The 18,536-nt window shown below is 42.8% G+C and overlaps 1 protein-coding gene across 1 annotated transcript in view; it reads right to left on the reverse strand.

Annotated features, from left to right (window-relative positions):
* LOC146783200 (uncharacterized) overlaps positions 1 to 18,536 on the reverse strand; it is a 111,085-nt gene that overhangs the window by 69,185 nt on the left and 23,364 nt on the right. The window contains exon 2 of the mRNA XM_085634018.1: positions 10,480 to 10,875. Within this exon, the coding sequence (XP_085490144.1) occupies positions 10,480 to 10,875 (396 nt within the window). The remainder of the gene's footprint in view (positions 1 to 10,479; positions 10,876 to 18,536) is intronic.

The raw sequence follows: 18,536 nt of genomic DNA on the forward strand, positions 1-18,536 counted from the left end.
GGGGACCCCATACCTCCAGGTTTAGATGCAAAGATTTACATCTCCGGACTAACACAGCTCTTCTCCTCGGAAAGGTTTTCTGCAAGTGCCCAACATGCCTGCAATCCCATATTAAAAGCACTCGATTTTAAGTAGTACAGCTGTGGTAGTATTATGTCTAACATGCGTGGAACTGACCAAAGCAGATTAACAGAGCACATTGTTTTTTGACCTTGAACACGCTGTGCAGACGAAGATCACAGAGTTCAGCAAGAAATGTGACAGGCAGATGGTTCCCATGTGAGCAGGCATAAGCAGATGATTTGACAAAACAAAGTCATGTAGAAATGTGTGCAAAAGCGGCAACATGGCTGCCAAGCATATACTAACTTACGCTAACTTAGCAATGTACGCAGTGAACCCCATATCCTCACTGCAGTGTTGCCAGGTCTCCCTACGCCAAGTGCGGTGCCTAGCAAGGCACAGTTCTGGATTGGGGTTGGCCAATTAAAACATTCGCTTGAAGGACCGCCGGGGCTCTCACCTCTGTCTTCTCATGGACCGGAGCTCTCTAGTCTCGCTGTCTGCGGCTGCACGATCGTGACCTCTCGTGTGAGAAGTTGGCCTGGTATATGCTGACCACTAATTAAAGTGGGCACCTTGTACCAGTCCAAACAACCCTTATTGATGATTAGGTTAAAGACAACCTTTATTGAAAGCTATCCTAGTGGTAGCTATGGAGAGCAGCCTTCAGGCCAAGTCTTGAAGGAATGTAAAGCAGCTTGTTTTACCAGATCAGAACCTCCTGAATGACTAAATGAAAGGAGAACCACACAAGAGATATATAAAATATATGTATTTATTACTAAACACTCTCTACTAACCTCTTTAAGAGATTAGAGCACGATGCACACAATATTAAATCATTAGAATGACAGAAAATAGCACAATACACAGCGGGCTCCAGGTGGAGACCGAACCATATACTAAAAAAGTGGTATAACAACCACGACTTAATTAGACACAGTACCAAGGAACCAACCAAAGTAGTAACACAGGGGACCCACAGAGAACGGGTACAGTGTACAATCCTATGGGAAAGTCGCGGTTGGAATTTTAAAGATTAAGGACACTTCGGAGAGGACTTTAAGGTTCTAAAGGCCAGCACCCTTGAGAGTATAGAGATACCCGTGTTACCTATCCCAGAGGAGCCAGGTGCATAGGGGTCAAGTGATGTCGGAAACCTTTGTCGTTTTCAATGGCATGATGTGAAAAAGTGCTGCTGCCGGGAAGATGAAAAGCGTCCTGTGGGATCCAAGCCTGGATCCCAGGTGAGAAGAACCTGAAAGCAGAGGGGACAGAGTCTGGGTCACTTCACAGTGACCAGGGGCACGATAGACGAATGCCCACCAATGTCGGGTGTTTCAAGTGAGAAGAGGTGAAGCTTGACTCTGCAGCCAGGGGGACCAGGAGACGACGAATAAAGTCCGGAGGTGAGCTGTCCCACGAAGGATGTCGAGTGCTGGGGGGGGTCAGAGTCCGGATGAAACACCAACAAGCCTTGGCAACTGCAACCCACGCAGGCATAGTAAGAAAGCTTCGGTGAGGACCAGCAAGGTCCTGGGGACTCTCCAAGCATTGGAGAGTCAGGGCACGTCTGGAGCAACCAGGAAAGCCCACTGAAAGTCAAAGTTACCTTCAGAGTGACCGACAGGCCAACGGACCATGGATTGCGAAGGGACCTCGAGCTGAATCACATAATACCAGCCCACGGAACACTCGTGAAGTGTAGGCCGAAAAATCTTCGGTGGAATTACTGCTCGGGGTCCGGACTACAAGTAGCCCAAAGCACAGCCTCAAGGATTGTCGAAAAGCATATGCTGCTTCAAAAGTACATGGTGCACAGGGGTTCGGGTTGCACAGTCCCCTAGAGGGATACAGGTCTCAGGATTGCTGAGAGAACTGATCGACCTCCGGGATGCTCGGGAACCCACCTCCTGTGTTGCAGAAATCTTCGGAGTCCTCAGGAGCTCGGGAGATGCAAACCAGTCAGATGCGTTAAAGGTGCCTGCCTTGCAGGGGAGTAACTCCTTTAATCCAAGGGAGATTCTTCAGTCATCCAGCGTAGTGTAGATCGTCAAAGTACTTGGTTTCGGTAGTAGAGTTTAGTCCAGGTAAAATCTAAAGTCCTGTAGTCAGAGTTTCTACTTTATACCCAAGGAAGGGGTGGGACAAACTCTGGGGACCTACCTATGGGAGGGTCAGGACAGAGGGGTGGCTACACCCATGTCCTTCGTCCAGTTTCGCGCCAGAGCAGGAGCCAATGGCTCCTGCAACCAGTTAGAACTGGACTATGCACAGGGACACCAAATGTGCCCCCAGTGAAGACCTCAAACACTCAGAGTGCACCCACCCAGCCCCAATACAATAAATCCTGTCTGGGAGGTGGTCACATCTACCTGTGACAGGAAACCTATTGTCAAGCCTTCTCCTGCTCGAGCTTGGCTCAGCAGCAGGAGGACAGACTCATGTCTGTGGCTGGCAGCATCCATTTTGTGATGCCCAGGTCGAGAAAGCTGGTACCGGGTAGCCCCGTGACCCACAGTAGTGGTTCCACAAGGGAGGAATCATACCTCCCACACCAGTTACTGGTGTGGAGGTATGATTCCAAGGTGTTTGACACCAAACACAACATGTTTCTATGCAGCTGTTTTAAAGTTAGCATTTACCGCAAGGTTATAATCCACTTAAATATTTATGGTTGGCTGCATCACAAACAACCCCAGAAAATAGGTCCCTAAGGCTCAGCCTGTGCCGCCATTTTGGCTCACGGGGCTCTGTCGCCGAGTCTTGCTGAATCGGACCGTTTCCTCATCCGTTTTCTGTCCCAAAGCACTCTCCCAGATTACCGCACTCTTCCCCTCCGCTGTCAGGGGTCTACAGTGTTTCAACGGCGCCGGGGAGCTACACGGCGGGCGGACGGGAGCGGGGAGATGAACGAGTCACGTCTTACCTGCTCACCATCTTGGCCACGCCCCTCCATTGACTTGGTTTTAGATGTATTTAGGCCTTAATTTAAGAAGATCGAATGAACCTGCACATTTGCACAACTCAACGTGTAAAGAAGAATGCTGTCACACTTGATGTATGTTATGTTAAAAATTGTAATGGTTTTAATTAACTACACAATAAAGTATTTATTATAGACCTACACGGTAATGACATTCTGGGGGCTTATGTCATAGCCTACAAGGTGATCACTTTATGGTGGCTCATGTGATGACCTACTCGGTGATGACCTTCTGGGGGCTTATGTGATGACCTACAAGGTGATGGCCTTCTAGTGGCTTATGTAATGACCTACAAGGTGATGACCTTTTGGTGGATTATGTGATGACGTACAAGGTGAAGAACTTCTGACGGCTTATGTGATGACCTACAAGGTGATGACCTTCTGGTGGCTTATCTGATGACCTACAATGTGATCACTTTATGGTGGCTCATGTGATGACCTACTCGGTGATGACCTTCTGGGGCTTATGTGATGACCTACAAGGTGATAGCCTTCTAGTGGCTTATGTAATGACCTTCTGGTGGCTTATGTGATGAACTACAAGGTGATGACCTTCTAATGGCTTATGTGATGACTTACAAGGTGATGACCTTTTGGTGAATTATGTGATGACGTACAAGGTGAAGAACTTCTGCCGGCTTATGTGATGACCTACAAAGTGATGAACTTCTGGTGGCTTATGTGATGACCTATACGATGATGACCTTCTGGTGGCTTATGTGATGACCTACAAGGTGATAAAATTTAGGTGGCTTATGTGATGACCTACAAGGTGATGGCCTTCTGGTGGCTTATGTGATGACGTACAAGGTGCTGACCTGCTGGTGGCTTATGTGATGACCCACAAGGTGATCACTTTATGGTGGCTTATGTGATGACCTACACAGTGATGACCTTCTGGTGACTTATGTGATGACCTACAAGGTGATGAAATTCTGGTGGCCTTTGGGATGAGCTACAAGGTGATGGCCTTCTGGTGGCTTATGTGATGACGTACAAGGTGCTGACCTTCTGGTGGCTTATGTGATGACCTACAAGGTGATGAAATTCTGGTGGCTTATGTGATGACGTACAAGCTGCTGACCTTCTGGTGGCTTATGTGATGACCTGCAAGGTGATGACGTTTTGGGGCTTATGTTATGACCTACAAGGTGATGACCCTCTTCTGGCTTATGTGATGACCTAGAAAGTGATGACGTTCTGGGGCTTATGTGATGATCTATAAGGTGCTGACCTGCTGGTGGCTTTTGGGATGAACTACAAGGTGATGACCTTCAGGTGGCTTATGTGATGATCTACACGGTTATGACATTCTGGTGGTATGTGATAAACTACACTGTGATGAATTTCTGGTGGCTTATATGATGAACTACACAGTTATGACATTCTGGTGGCTTATGTGATGAACTACAAGGTGATGACCTTCTAGTGGCTTATGTGATGACCTACAAGGTGCTGACCTGCTGGTGGCTTTTGGGATGAGCTACAAGGTGATGGCCTTCTGGTGGCTTATGTGATGATCTACACAGTTATGACATTCTAGTAGCTTATGTGATGAACTATGTGATGAACTACCATGTGATGACCGTCTGGTGGCTTATGTGATGACCTCCAAGGTGATGACCTTCTGGTGGCTTATGTGATGACTTACAAGGTGATGACCTGGTGGCTTATGTGATGATTTACGATACTGTGGGCGACAGACATGAATGTTAGACATGGGCACAGATAGCACCTACTGCTTAAAAATGCATGTTGTAAGATGGCAATATTCCTTGTTGTATGAAGTTCAATTCCTGCTTGAAAAACTCAATAAAAACAATTTAAAATAAAAAGATAGTGCTCATAAATCTGCAAATGAATGAGCAGCTCTTTCATTTACAGATTAATGGACAGATAATCTCGGTCTTCAACATCCCCAAATGCATACATTTTCTTCCCTTTTGTATTTATCTTTGCACTTATATTCCAACTCATCGATTATCAAGGCAGCAAGGTGTAACTAGAAGTTGTGAGCAGCAGATGGTGTAGGTGAGCAGTGAGAATCGTAAGAAGATATGGAAGGGAAGCACCAAGAACATGTGAAGAAAACAAAGGGACAACCGTCCCAACACTGAATACACGCTGTTGTAAGTGTTTCCCACCCTCTATTCCAAGAAAATAGATCCAGAGCAAAGTGCAAAATGCAGATAATAAATAAATATTGCAATGGCAAAAATACTGAAAAATGAAGACCAAGCACTGACGATCCTAAGATATTCCGTTGTTTTATGAATAAAATGTATATGTATGTATATGGTATTTCTATAGTGTGAAACTAGCCAAAAGGTATGCAGGACAAAGACACGCTCAAAGTCCTGGAGTAACAGAAGAGGATGCTGGGTTGTGGACGGTTAATGCATTGTGATAATGTGTTCTTTAAAGAGTTGAGTCTACAGCTCTTTCCAAAGATACACTATATTGAACCTGTCATTCAAGATAAACAAAGAAATGGGCACTGCTATGTGGCACAAATGCATGTCTGATGTTTCTAATTAATACGTGACCCAGAGGGCACTTGTTTTCGAAAGCTAAATTGGCTTGGAAGAGTGAATATTGCAACCTTCACAGCTCTAAAAAAGTCAAGCAGGGCATTCTGCCAAGAATTATCAATCAGTACATAGGGTAGTGGGTCCTTAGCGGCTACTAAATTGTTTTATATCGACAATAATAATACTAATAGTAATAATAATGTCCATCTTGCCGACACGTCATCTGAAAATTTAAACAGCATGAGCTTTGCTTTGGATATAAATGGCAAGCAATGGACTAGACCAGACTTTTTCTCAAAGTTAGTTTACAATTCAGTTTTAATAAATAATGAATTCTCTTATAAGTAATGGCCTTTGTGTAATAACATGTGTCTCGGCAAATATCAATGTTGCCATTGAACAGACACCCAGTAGGGAAGGCTCTTTGTTCTTAGGTATATTTCTAAGTGTTAGCATTTCCCAAGTAAAGGCCACTAACAAGCACAGTGCTCTAGATTATAACAGCCTGAGTTGCCGTCTAGAAAAAAGGTCTGTGAGCAACTCAAGCCACACTAACAAACTTGCATAACATTTTATCAATTCTAACCAGGGTCAAATTTTGAAACACAAACAATTTCCGACTGTATAAATATAGATGCATGGAATGTTCATGATTTTAACAGGTGGGTTGGTCTTCATGATTCAAAATCACTATTCCCTTGAGAATTTGTTATATTGTCATGTTGTAAGAGACAAGGAAGCAAGATTAAAATCTCAGGTCATGACGAGTATCTTACGAGTGCGAAGTCTCTGCACATAAAAAGATACGCAGTTGTAAAGATACTACTCGTAACATTCATTTGTCATGAGGCTTGCACTAAAGTGGAAGTTTACTTTTGTGAATCAGGCCCTCAGTTCCCATCTTCTGCAGCTTTTGGAAGCCTGGAGTCCCTAGTGTTGAAGGACGCCCCTTTGGTGGCCTTACATTGTTGATTAATTTACTAATTTACCAGTTTAGATTTGTGATTTTCTAGCAATCCTTATACATAATTGAAATAATTTAACAATGTATATTAATGATTATTTCAATTGCAATACACCTTTTAGAACATTCCTAATTAAAGTTGAAGACTATATTTCCGAACTTCACTGTAAGTCCCCATGAGTACTTTTTTATTGGGTGAGAAAACTGTTAACATTAACACATGAACTTATGAGGAAAATCTTCCTCGTCCTCGTTACTCAATAGACCAGCTGTGCAGACTAGGAGCAAAGCTGGAGAAATGTTTCAATAATTTAAGATTGGTAACGTTAAACACTTGTTTAGTAATGATCATCAGGCACATAAAACTTTTATTAAAAGTGTTGTTACTATCCCATTGATTATAACTACATTGACATTTGTGTCTTCACAAACCTTTTTGTTGTCATTCAAAGTTCTTGACTGGGTGGGTACTAATCACCTTCCAATAAGCTGCATGTTGGAACTATCGCAGAAGGTGGCAAGAACTGGAATTCATAAATCAGGCCAAAATAAAGGGCTGAATAATAAAAATTTAAAAAAAATTGGAACAAACATGTAACGAATTAAAGGCTGATCAACAACATATTTCACCATCCCCGAATAAAATGTAATTCGTTAATTAATTTTCGGAATGGTTTCTTGTCCGTGTTAAAACATCAAGTTTCTCCTCAAAGTGGCTCGACTCTGACCCTAGAAGGATTAGTTGTAAGGTTCAAAGAGCATTCACAACCTACTTAAGAGGGGAATCTGACCATGCTTATGCAGCTATTGTGCCGAGCTTAAAAAGAACAAACACTACTGAGGAAAAAAAAAAAGAAAAGTCTAGGGATCAGACTTGAGTCCACATGATTAGAACTCTTCAGTAAAATAAGACAAAACAATTCTGCAATCTCGTTTCAAAAGGAACTTATCAGACAGGAGCAAACAAGGACCCTTGTATTTTGAACTGGCAGTGGAAACCACACTTAGCCTTGTTGTTACACATCCTACTGCAGCATGTGGTAATCCAGTCATAACTACACCCATTTTTGGTGAAACACTCAATTACAGTGAATCTGAAAGAAAAGGGTTAATTCTCAGAATGAGATCAGTAGAACTTTTGGCAAGATGGTGTATGTACTGTTGACCACAAAAAGGACCCTGCAGCCTGGACAGACTTTGGTCTACTCATTATGAGCAAACTGCGGCTTCGAAAAAGATTCCAGATCACTAATCACCCTTATATTAAAGAGGAGAGGTGGATTAAGGTTAACATCCCTGCTGACCACCAGCTCATTTCTCTGCTTGATATGATTTCTAAAAAAAAATTAAAAAGTGGTCCTGCATTCTGGATATTGGGCAAACGTTCACGATGTTATCCCACAAGAGCAAGTGGGCTTTAGGCAAAAGCAATCAACCACCCATCACATTTTTCTTTTGCATTAAGTCATGAGCAATATGTTTGTAGGAGGGATGCTGTGCTTGTATTTTCTTTTTTATCATTTCATATGGTGAAGCGGAACACCTTGTGGTCTAAGGCTGTTTCCATCATGAAATCCGTGCACTCTGGAGCACCACGGACCCCAATCCCACCACATCTTCAACCTCTGGAGCAAGACGATTGGCTACAAGCTCAAGAAAGGCATGAATGTCTCCATCACCTTGGCCTCCTTTCCTGAGGACTGGAAACATGCTGAAGTGAAGGCCCTCTTGAAGAAATCATCCGCCAACCTAGCAGAATCAAAGAACTAATGGCACCTTTTCCAGCTAAAGTTCTCGGGAAGGCAATCAACCAGCAACTCACTGAACACCTGGAACACAACAATCTCCTGAACTCCTCTCACTTTGAATTTTGAGCCAACCACAGCACTGAGACAGCCCTGATCATAACCGCCAAAGACACCAGGGCTCTCCTGGACCACAACACAACAGCAGTCCTCATCCTCCTGGACCTGTCAGCCATCTTTGACAACGCCTCCCATCACATCTTGAACAACAGACTCCACCACACCGGAATCCAGGGAGACGCCCTCAAATGAGTCACCTCAGACCTCACCGGAAGAACCCAGAGCATACGTCTCGCCCTGTTCACCTCGGAACCCAGGACGATCATCTTCCGTGTTCCCCAAGGATCGTCCCTGAGCCCCCCCCCCTCATCAACACATGCATGGCCGATACCATCAGATCGCAAGGACTCAACATCAACGGAAAAACACTCTACATAGGAATCAGTGCCCACCTCCTAAAGAGACTACAGACAATACAAATCTCAGTTGCAAGGCTCATCCTCAACCTCCCAAGACGAATCCACATTACACCCCACCTCAAGAAGCTATACTGGCTCCTGATCCAGAAGAGATGCCAGTTCAAGATGTTGACCCACACATACAAAGCCCTGCACAATGAAGGACCAGCATACATCAACATACCACTTTCACCAACCAACTAAACACCTACAATCCGCCTCCCTCTCCCTTGCAGACACCTCCCGGATCCACTGAAGCAGCAGCGGAGGGTGCTCCTTTTCAAACCTGGCAGTAAAAGATTGAAAAGTCCTTCTCCAGCACTTCAGAACTGCCTCATCAATCATGGAATTCAGGAAAGGACTCAAGACCTGGCTGTTCGATTTAACAGATCACCATGAAGCAGTCAGCAAGTCCAGGGCCTAGAGATCCTCAGAGGTGATTTGCCGTGCTTTATAAATCCTTGATTGACTGATGGGATTCCTAGTGCTCTTTTAGCGTTTTTAATTGAATTTCATTCTAAGATATGGGCTCAAGCGAAACTGGATAGCAACAGTGATCGAATAAGCAAAATCATGTAGACAATAGATTAAAACAGGGTTGCGTGTAGGATATGTGTCTTTCATTGGTATTATGCTCCTTACAAAAATGCTTACAATTGTGAGGCAAAAAATCCTGGTATCTTTAACAAGCTCTAATAACAGTAGTCCGGCACATGATTGCATGATTTAAAGATCTGCTGCAGCATAATTTCGGCTGTGTAAAAGAATAATGAAAAACATATCTTCACTGTCACAAAAATAAGATGTGAGCTTTGGCTATCAGAGAATAAGCAAAGGACATGCAGTATGAATTAATACGAATAATGTGAAATATTTGGCTAATAAGAGATCGTATATGGTGGACCAAGCATTTATAGCATCTATAAAGAGGTTGGCTTTCAATCCCCAACTTCAAAACCACTTGCTAAGGTTTCTCCTTGGAGTTTGTCAGAACTGTTATAATGCAACTCTTTGGAGAAGTATTTTACCCTGCCACTGTGAAAGACTTTGTCCATCTGATCCAGCTCATTTACTACATTTTTGTCCTTTTGCATGAGTCACAAGGAAAACCTATTTTAAACCGATACCTTTTTACATCGTTAGATTAAGAAATTTGAAGGGGGCATTTGAATAACGGTTAGATATGGGAACTGAGAGAATTGTACTTGTTGTGGCTTTCTTTTTTAACACAATTAGGAAAGGAATACTGATTTTATTTTTAGGCATATTATGGTTCAGAATAGAATTGTGTTTTAAAATAGGCATTTAACTGCCTTGTTTTAATAATTCTTTTATGAATGGAAAGTCTAATAAACAATAATTTTTCTAAATTAATAGGTAGGCACTACATGCTCTCCAATCAAAAAGCAGGTCATCAGTTCTGCTTCATTGCCGATGTTCACTCAACAAGAAAATAAGAGCATAGAAAAGGAGAAAAACATCAGAATTGTGATTGCTTCTGAGGAATAAATTCTGGCTTCATTATAATAATAAGCAGAGCAAATGGTGAAGAACAGCTTGAACTGTACATTGTTTTTGCAACAGTTCTTACCATTTACCATTGGAAGTTCCAGATAAAGTGCATCTTAAGTGCCCATCTTGTGTTTGGAAAAAAGTGAAAAGCACTTACCAAAGTTTTCGTCATTTTTGAGAACTTGGACGTGGATACTTGGCGACTTATCATAAAGCTGCCCACCAAAGTACATCTTTACTTGGTATATGCCGCTGTCGTGTGCAAAAACAGGGTTGATGACAAGAGAACAGTTGCCCAGGGGGAGTAGGGATAGGAACATCTGAGCTCTCGCACTGTAAGTGTCGGGCTGGGGTAATGGCTCCACAAACGAGTCAATAACCCGGATCACAGGGGTGTACCATTTGTATGAATCTTTCACCACACCCCACTCCACCGCCAGCTCAGTAGGGTGATCCTTGCTGTCTGTCTCATAGTGGCAAGGGATAAGAAGTCTTGAACCTTGTTTGGTTAATAATGTACCCTTGTCCAAAGAAAGAGACTTGATTTTCAAAGCTGTAAAACAAAGACAAAAGAAGAAGCAATTAGACTATGTGTTAGACTAGAGGGACATTCCACTGGGGTATATCTAAATTAATCATAGAACAACCTTGTGACATTTCAACTTCTAGAACTTTTGCAGGACGGTGAAAAGACCAGAAATGGATCAGGATGTTTTTAGCCAATGTAAATAATTAAAATGAGTTTGATGTCTTTAGTCAAAACATTTAGCTTAAAAACAGTTCATTCACAATTTAACTAATCTTTTCCCACCACTAATCTGGGATTAGATAAATAAATATCCTATCCCCATGAAAACCTGGGGCCGGGGACTTGCCAGAGGTTATCAGATTAGCACTCTACATTCTGCAAGAATGCATGTATACTTATTACACATTGTTATTTTTTTTTATTTTTTGCCAGTTTTAATATACTTTTAATAAAGTTGAAAAAAGTCTCAACTAGCACAGGTTTTCAGCAAAAGACAACACTCCAGAAACAGGACATACATATTTAATTCTACCAGGCCAAGAGACCATGTCCCAACCTTAGTGTCAGACCTCAACGAATCACCATCTTGTGTTCCAACTTCATCAAATAATTTTCTGTTTAGCTATTAAGATTAGAAACAGTCTCTAAGGTTCTACTTTGGACTCTGCAGTGGGTCCAACCGTAACTCCATCGCAAGATGGATCCTTTTCACGCATTCAGAGTTTGAGTTGGTTATTAGCAGAGTAGTTGCTTTTTAAGGTCATAGCGTAACAGTTTTGACTGTATTGCCCTAGTTTCAAGGAGCGTTTGCCATGTGTGAGGAAGATTTGAGGAGCTGGCTCCCACAGAGCCAGCTTCCATTGTTTCCTGAAGTTGCACTCATACTCAGGCACAGCCTTGAGTTCCAGCGACGGAATGCTGAGCTTTCCTTTCTACGAAAACTGGATCAAGGTGCAAGAAGAGACTATAGGCCAGTTGTACTACGCATTTTAACAGACGTAAACCCACACAAATTGGAGTTTGTGACAGTTAAGATGCTTTTTCTCATTTACTAATCCCATTTTGTGAGTCAGAAACTCCTAAAATGGGATCCCGACTAAATACCAATTCTGTATTTAGAAGGGCTGTTATGTAGGCATCTCTTCCAAATACCGAGTCGGTATGTAATGTGTCAATGATTTGCAACGAAAATCAGCTTGCAAAACTTTGCTATTTTATCAACATGGTAACTCATTTACAAGAAGGAAACTTTCCCTTAGGGATGCATTCCCTATTGTCAAAGTAAAATATTCAGGACCACTGCCTCTTTTTTAACGAACAATAAAACATAATACTCTTCTTTTTAAATGGAATCCATTTCCTTAACCGAAAACAGGCTGCATTTAAAAAAAGTTTGCATTATTAAAAAGCAATCACAGGCATTGAGATCTGCTGACTGCAGCAGGCCACTCTCCCTAAATAAACAAATCAGTAGATTTGCTTCTTGTCACCTGTGATTGTATCGAGGCGCTGGCAGGGTCCAGTTGATTAGCTGTATAGCCAGGTCTTCAGGAACGTTCGGAACTCTGCATGAGATGGGGAGGTCTGTAGATAAAAGGGTAGCTCATTCCATGTCTTCCCTGCTAGGTAGGAGGAGCGTCCTTCGCACTTGCAACGTCTTTTGCCGGGATGAGGATTAGAGAAAGGATTTGCGGAGGTATCTGGTGGATTGATGGAAGTTCAGGTGGTTCAAGTAGGCGGGTCCGCAGTTGTGTAGGGCCTTATATGCATGGGTCAGGAGCTTGAACTGGCATCTTTTCAAGACAGAAAATCAGTGGAGTTCCCTGAGGTACGGCCATACCCATGATGACCTTCATTTATAGAGAGTTGGAATTTGAGACCTAACTTATTTATATGCATGAGGTAGGTAGGGTTCCGACCCCCTGCGATGTGGATTTGGAAGAACCCATCTATTAGCACATAGGTCAGTTATTCAAAATCTTAACTGGTCGCACACTGTGATCAGTATTTTGCAACCAGAAATGAGCGCATATGGCCCCTAGAGCCTTGAAATAAAGTAGATCTCATTAAGTAAGTACCATACACTCCAGTACAAAAGAATCCAGAACCAAATGCAGCACACAAGGAAGACTGGTTTCCCCACCGGTTTCAAGTCCTACTCCCTTCTATCCACATTAAGAATGACACTGGAAATTAGTTTCTTACCGACACCGGTCAATGAACTAATAACAGATACCATCCCTACACCATTTCAATCTTGTCCTATGGCAAGTTAACTCCATCCATTCTTGGCTTTTAGGTAGAAAGCAGCCAAAGGCGTCTTAGAGATGCAGCTGTGTGGTGGCAGCAGAGCTCAGAACTCAGCAGGCAACCAAAAGACACAAGAACATATTGTTCAGCCCGATGCTTATTTTTTTTAGTTGAAAGACAGTACTTTGATCTTGCAGCAAAAGAAAATACTAGAAACTTCAATGGGGACGAGAGGCTCGGGAGATCGGCGGGGAACATGGCGGTCGGCTAATGAGAGCAGGCTGTGAGCTTCTCGTCTCTCTGGGGCGCACACTTACCTGCACGTTGTTTCGGAGGATTTTTCGGGTCTCAGGAGTTGGTTCACTGTGGCAGGGGCTGCTCGGGAAACATCCTTTACCACCATGGCGTTACAACGAGGAACATTTACTACGCAACACTTACCTCTTAGACGTCTTCACCACACGTTCTTCTTCCACGATCGTCTTTACCACGCAAGTCTTCTTCCATCTTCATCGTCTTCTACGTTGCTACGTCCTGCGTTAACGTCAGTAGTGTAGTCCTTTTTTACTTTCTAAGGTGTGTTTTCAGCTTGTTGAAGACGTGAGTTAAAGGCAAAAATAAGAAAGAAAGGGGGCTTGGGGGGGTCTCCCCCCAAAAAAAGAGAAAAGAAGGGGGGGCAGGGGTTCCCCCACATAAAAAAATAAATAAAAAAATAACGTGGGGAAGTAGAGGAAATCGACGTCGTTTTAAGTGAAAGGAAATGACGTATAACGTCAGTCATGAAGGAAGGACGAAGAGACGACGTGAAGAGGTAAGGGAAATAAAAATTTAAAATATATATATATTAATTGAGGGTAACGGGCAGGGGTAATTATAAAAAGTATTGGGGGAAGGGTACAGGGGAGGGGTATAACCTTTACCAAGAGTATTCCATTACCATGCAAGTATGCGTGGTAAAGGAATATTAGTGGTAAAGATTGTGCGAGGAAAAATCATTCTGCTGTAACGCATGCGTGGTAAAGGCATGCGTTGCAACGGAATTCGTTGTAACGACATACATTCCTGGCCGCCAGGCAGGTGAGTTGGGATCGGCGGGCAGTGGCGCAGATCCACCTCCGGGGATAAGGAAGCTGTGTCAGCAAAAACGTGACACTGCAGCCCGTGCAGCAAGAGACCTTCTCATATGAGCCGTAAAAGGTTATCAGAGTCGGGAGCAAAACCTAAGGTGCAGGGGAGATCCCCCGTCGCAAAAAAAGCCCAGAGGAAGAAAATGGACGGCACGAGGCAACATTTATTACTGAAGTAAGACCCCAAGGGAAAAATAGATACACTTTGAGGTATTCCCGAGTGGATTTACATTCCTCACAGTTAAGAATGGGGGAAGTGGGAGAGGTGAATGGGTCCCCTCCAATAATCATACCCACAACACAGGTCTCGACACCTGCAATAAGTGGGCCTATTAGAGGTCAACCCCTGTTTACTCTGGTAAAAACAAGAGTTGGTAATTCTAGGAGTGCAACAGACACCTCTGGAGGGAAAATAAAAATCACACCCTCACTAAGATCTTTTTTTGAAGTGTGGGAGACTGAGAAAGTACCCAACGGTATAACCTCTGGTTCAGTCACTTGTACCCTTATGAATCACCATGAGGGCGGGGCGATAACGGATTTGCCTCTAGTAAACAGGTTTCAGGTTTTGTCTGAAGAGGTAGTAAGCCATATAAACACATTGGACTCGGGGCCAACTCCACCCCAAGTGGAAGAGGGTAAATTATCACCACCCGTGAATCAGGAAGCTATCGGAGGTCTTCTACTCACGATTTCAGAAGAGATTAAAAATTAATTAGCAAACTCAGAAGCAAATCAAGCAAAAATCTGTGAGGCTTGTGAGACACTTGAACTTAAATTAACAGACCTGACTGAAAGAATCAGCAATATGGAAACATCTATAGAGGTTATGAAAGATGAAGTAATTAGTAATAGCATGTAGATACAAAACCTTAAAGTGGGTGAGAAAGCACTTAAAGAGAAGATAGAAGCTTTAGAGAACCACTCAAGAAGGTATAATCTAAGGGTTCTTAATATTCTAGGGGGGGAAAAAGGAGGAAACTTGAAGGACTTCATTGTAAATCTGATAAAAGAACTGATAACGGCAACACACACATTAGATCTTCAACAGGATATACAGCGAGATCACAGGGACCCCTTTAGAAGAAATCTCAATAGAGACAAGCCTAGGAAAATCCTTATAAATTTCAATACCTACTTGATCAAAGAATTGATACTCTCGGAAGCTTTGAAAGTAGGCTCACACACAAAAGATTACTGGACTATTCGCATTTGCTCTGACTTAGCGAAAGAAACTCAAAACCGACAATGGGAATTAGGTAAACTCATGCAAGAACTCAAATCACTAGGAGCCACTGTCCAATTGAAATTACCAGCGACACTAGGAATAATGTGGAATAATAACATTTACAATATAAAAGCTGAGCGTTTAATGAGGCAAATTAAAAATGCATCATTAGATAAATTGTCCAGCGACAAATCAAGGATACACATTGATCCCGGAGAGATGAGAGCTGATGGGCATGCTGAACTGCCCAGTGTGGTCAAAGGGAAGATACCCCTGGGTGAGAGAGGGTTGGTTTAGGGGGGAGGGGTTACACATTGGCTATAAAGAGTAGGAAAGGTAGGCACTGGGTGGGGAGCAAGTGGGAGAAAATCTAAAAAAATATATACACTCCTCATATGTGACAAATGAGTATAAAATGAAGGTGCTAGGAGTTGGAATGGCTGGAAACAGTAACAAATAAGATGCACAGCCTGAAGATTTTAACATTGAACACAAATGGCCTAAGGGTACCAGGCAGAAGGAGAGTTCTTTAATTTTTAAAACAATCAAAGAATGACATCATATTCTTACAAGAGACACACCTACGTCAGGAAGAATGGGAAGAGATAATAAAGTGCCATAGATGGATTAGCCAATTTGCATTTACAAATCAAAATTGCAACGTGAAAGGAGTGGCTATTTTGCTAAAAAAAAACTCCTGCCAAGCTAAAATAATGACTACTTCAAATCCTAAAGGGAGATGGTTAACCGTCACGGTTAGAGTTAATAATATCATATATTATCTTATAAGTTATTATGGTCCAAATATTGATGACCCAATCCCGCTTCAAGACATTTTCCAACAGTTGTTAGATAGCGGGAATGTTATCATAATGGGAGGAGATTTCAATGTAGTATTGGACCCTAAATTGGATAAATCCTCCCCAAGACCGACGGTTAATACACTCAAAATGAGGGAGTTTATCCACATTTCAATGAAAAATTGGGGCTTGATAGATCAGTGGAGTTATAAAGCTGTTAAGAATAAAGAATATGCACATTATAACAAGAAATATGGCCAGGCTTCAAGTATAGATTACAGAAGTTATCCACCTTCCAGAACATCTCTCAGACCATTCTGCAGTAAAGTTGGAGCTATCCCTCGAAAGTGGCCTGGCTCGGTCCAGATGGACAATGGATAGGTCCTTATTAGAGGAGCAGGAGATAAAAAGTAATCTGAAGCATAATACCTTAGAATTCTTTGAGCTAAATAGGGACTCTGCCCCTTTAAGAGTAATATGTAATGGTTATAAAGCCTTTATTCGAGAAAGGTTGATTAACTATGCAGCACACAGGAGGAGAGAAATTAACAACAAAATGAAAGAGACGGAGACAAAAATGACTGCATTAAATAGAGACCTGCATAAGACAGACAATACTGTCATAGTAACAAACAAACAAAGGCAGATTGATGAAGTCAAAAACGAGCTAACTGAACATTTGGAAGAGATAGTACAAACAAAATGGGATGCCGGCAAATTAGCACACTATGAATATGGTGAGGGGTGTGGTAGATTGCTGGCCTGGAAGACAAGGGGTGACATGATCAGAAGCTCAATTAAAGAGGTAGTGCTGGAGGAAACTGGTGAACCACATCAAGATGATCAGGACATTGGGAAAGAGTTCACCTGCTTTTTCTAAAATTTATGTAGGGAAGATTCCTTAGCCAGAGATAGACAAGATTCATGATTGGCTGTAAAAGGATCCCTTACAAAAGCTAGCTCAGGATGAATAGGAATATCTTAATAAACAAATTAGTCCTTAAGAAATGTTTAAAGCAATTACAGGTTTAAAAAAGGGGAAAGCTCCACGGCCAGACGGAATACCAAATGAACTATATAAAGTTCTGGCAGAGGAAATCACCCTAGTACGGACTACTTTAACACTATATACATATATGAAGTTCCTGTTCCAGAAACATTGAATGAAGCTATAATGACTTTAATTTTAAAACCAAACTAAAGTCCCCAAAAATGTGAGTCATATAGGCCAATATCTTTACTCGATAATGATTATAAATTATATACAAATATTTTGGCCAAAAGACTGGATATAGTAATGGGAGAACAGATTAATATATCCCAAAAATGGTTTATGAAGAACAGACAGCTACACGATTTAGTCCATGATTTAGTGTGTGCTATAGACTTAGCTATAGCTAAAGATCTCCCATTAGCAATCATGACAGTCGACGCCGCAAAGGCTTTCGATAGGGTGAGCTGGCCTTTCTTACATGCAGTCATAGGACAAAATGGGCTTGGGAATAAGTTCCAAAATGCAATTAAAAATATATATAGGTGGTTGGCCTTCCGCGACTCTGCCACTGGTTTGGAGGACCGGTTTGATCGGACTTTTTCAGCTGGCCATGATGATTCTCCAGTGCGGCATGTTACGCCACATCTTCAGTCGACTGTCGGTGGATCACCCGAGTTGAGGTATGTGGCGGTGACGGGGGGACGTGTCCCAGTGCCCGCTGCGGTACTCCTCGGCTCTGCCCTGGAGGAGTCTGACAATCCTGCTCCCTTGGTATGGCCGGAGCTTGTGCCTCAGCCGCCGTTTTGCCCATCTCCTCTGTCCTTTGGTGCCACGTCTCTGAGCGTCCTCCTGGACTTGCTTCCTGTACATCGGCCGGCCGCTACTCTGGGATTTATGCATCGTCCTGCTCCCTGTTGTGCTAGCCACCGCATAGCAGTGGCGCATTCTGTGGTCCTTTACTATCGAGCTTCGCTCCAGTTTGACTGGTCTCTTACCCCTCGATTGCTGCAACGGACTCCACGGTGGCCCATCCCGTCCAGGTTGGCTGTACTGCAATTGGACTCTGTTGGACTGCAGATTCGAAGGGGCCAAGGCTGAGGAAGGGGGTTTTTCTTGTTGCACATTGATACGTATATGGCTGGGACTGGGACTTGTGACTGTTGGAGGTACATTTAGCAGGGTGTTAGGTCGGGGCCTGGGGTTGGGTGACCGCGGGTAACGATTTTGCTTGTATTGAATAGATCCTTGGCCCTCCTCCGATCAACCGTGACATTCTTTTTCTTTTT

The sequence above is a fragment of the Triturus cristatus genome, chromosome 11, assembly GCF_964204655.1.
Source record: "Triturus cristatus chromosome 11, aTriCri1.1, whole genome shotgun sequence".
Lineage (NCBI taxonomy): Eukaryota > Metazoa > Chordata > Amphibia > Caudata > Salamandridae > Triturus > Triturus cristatus.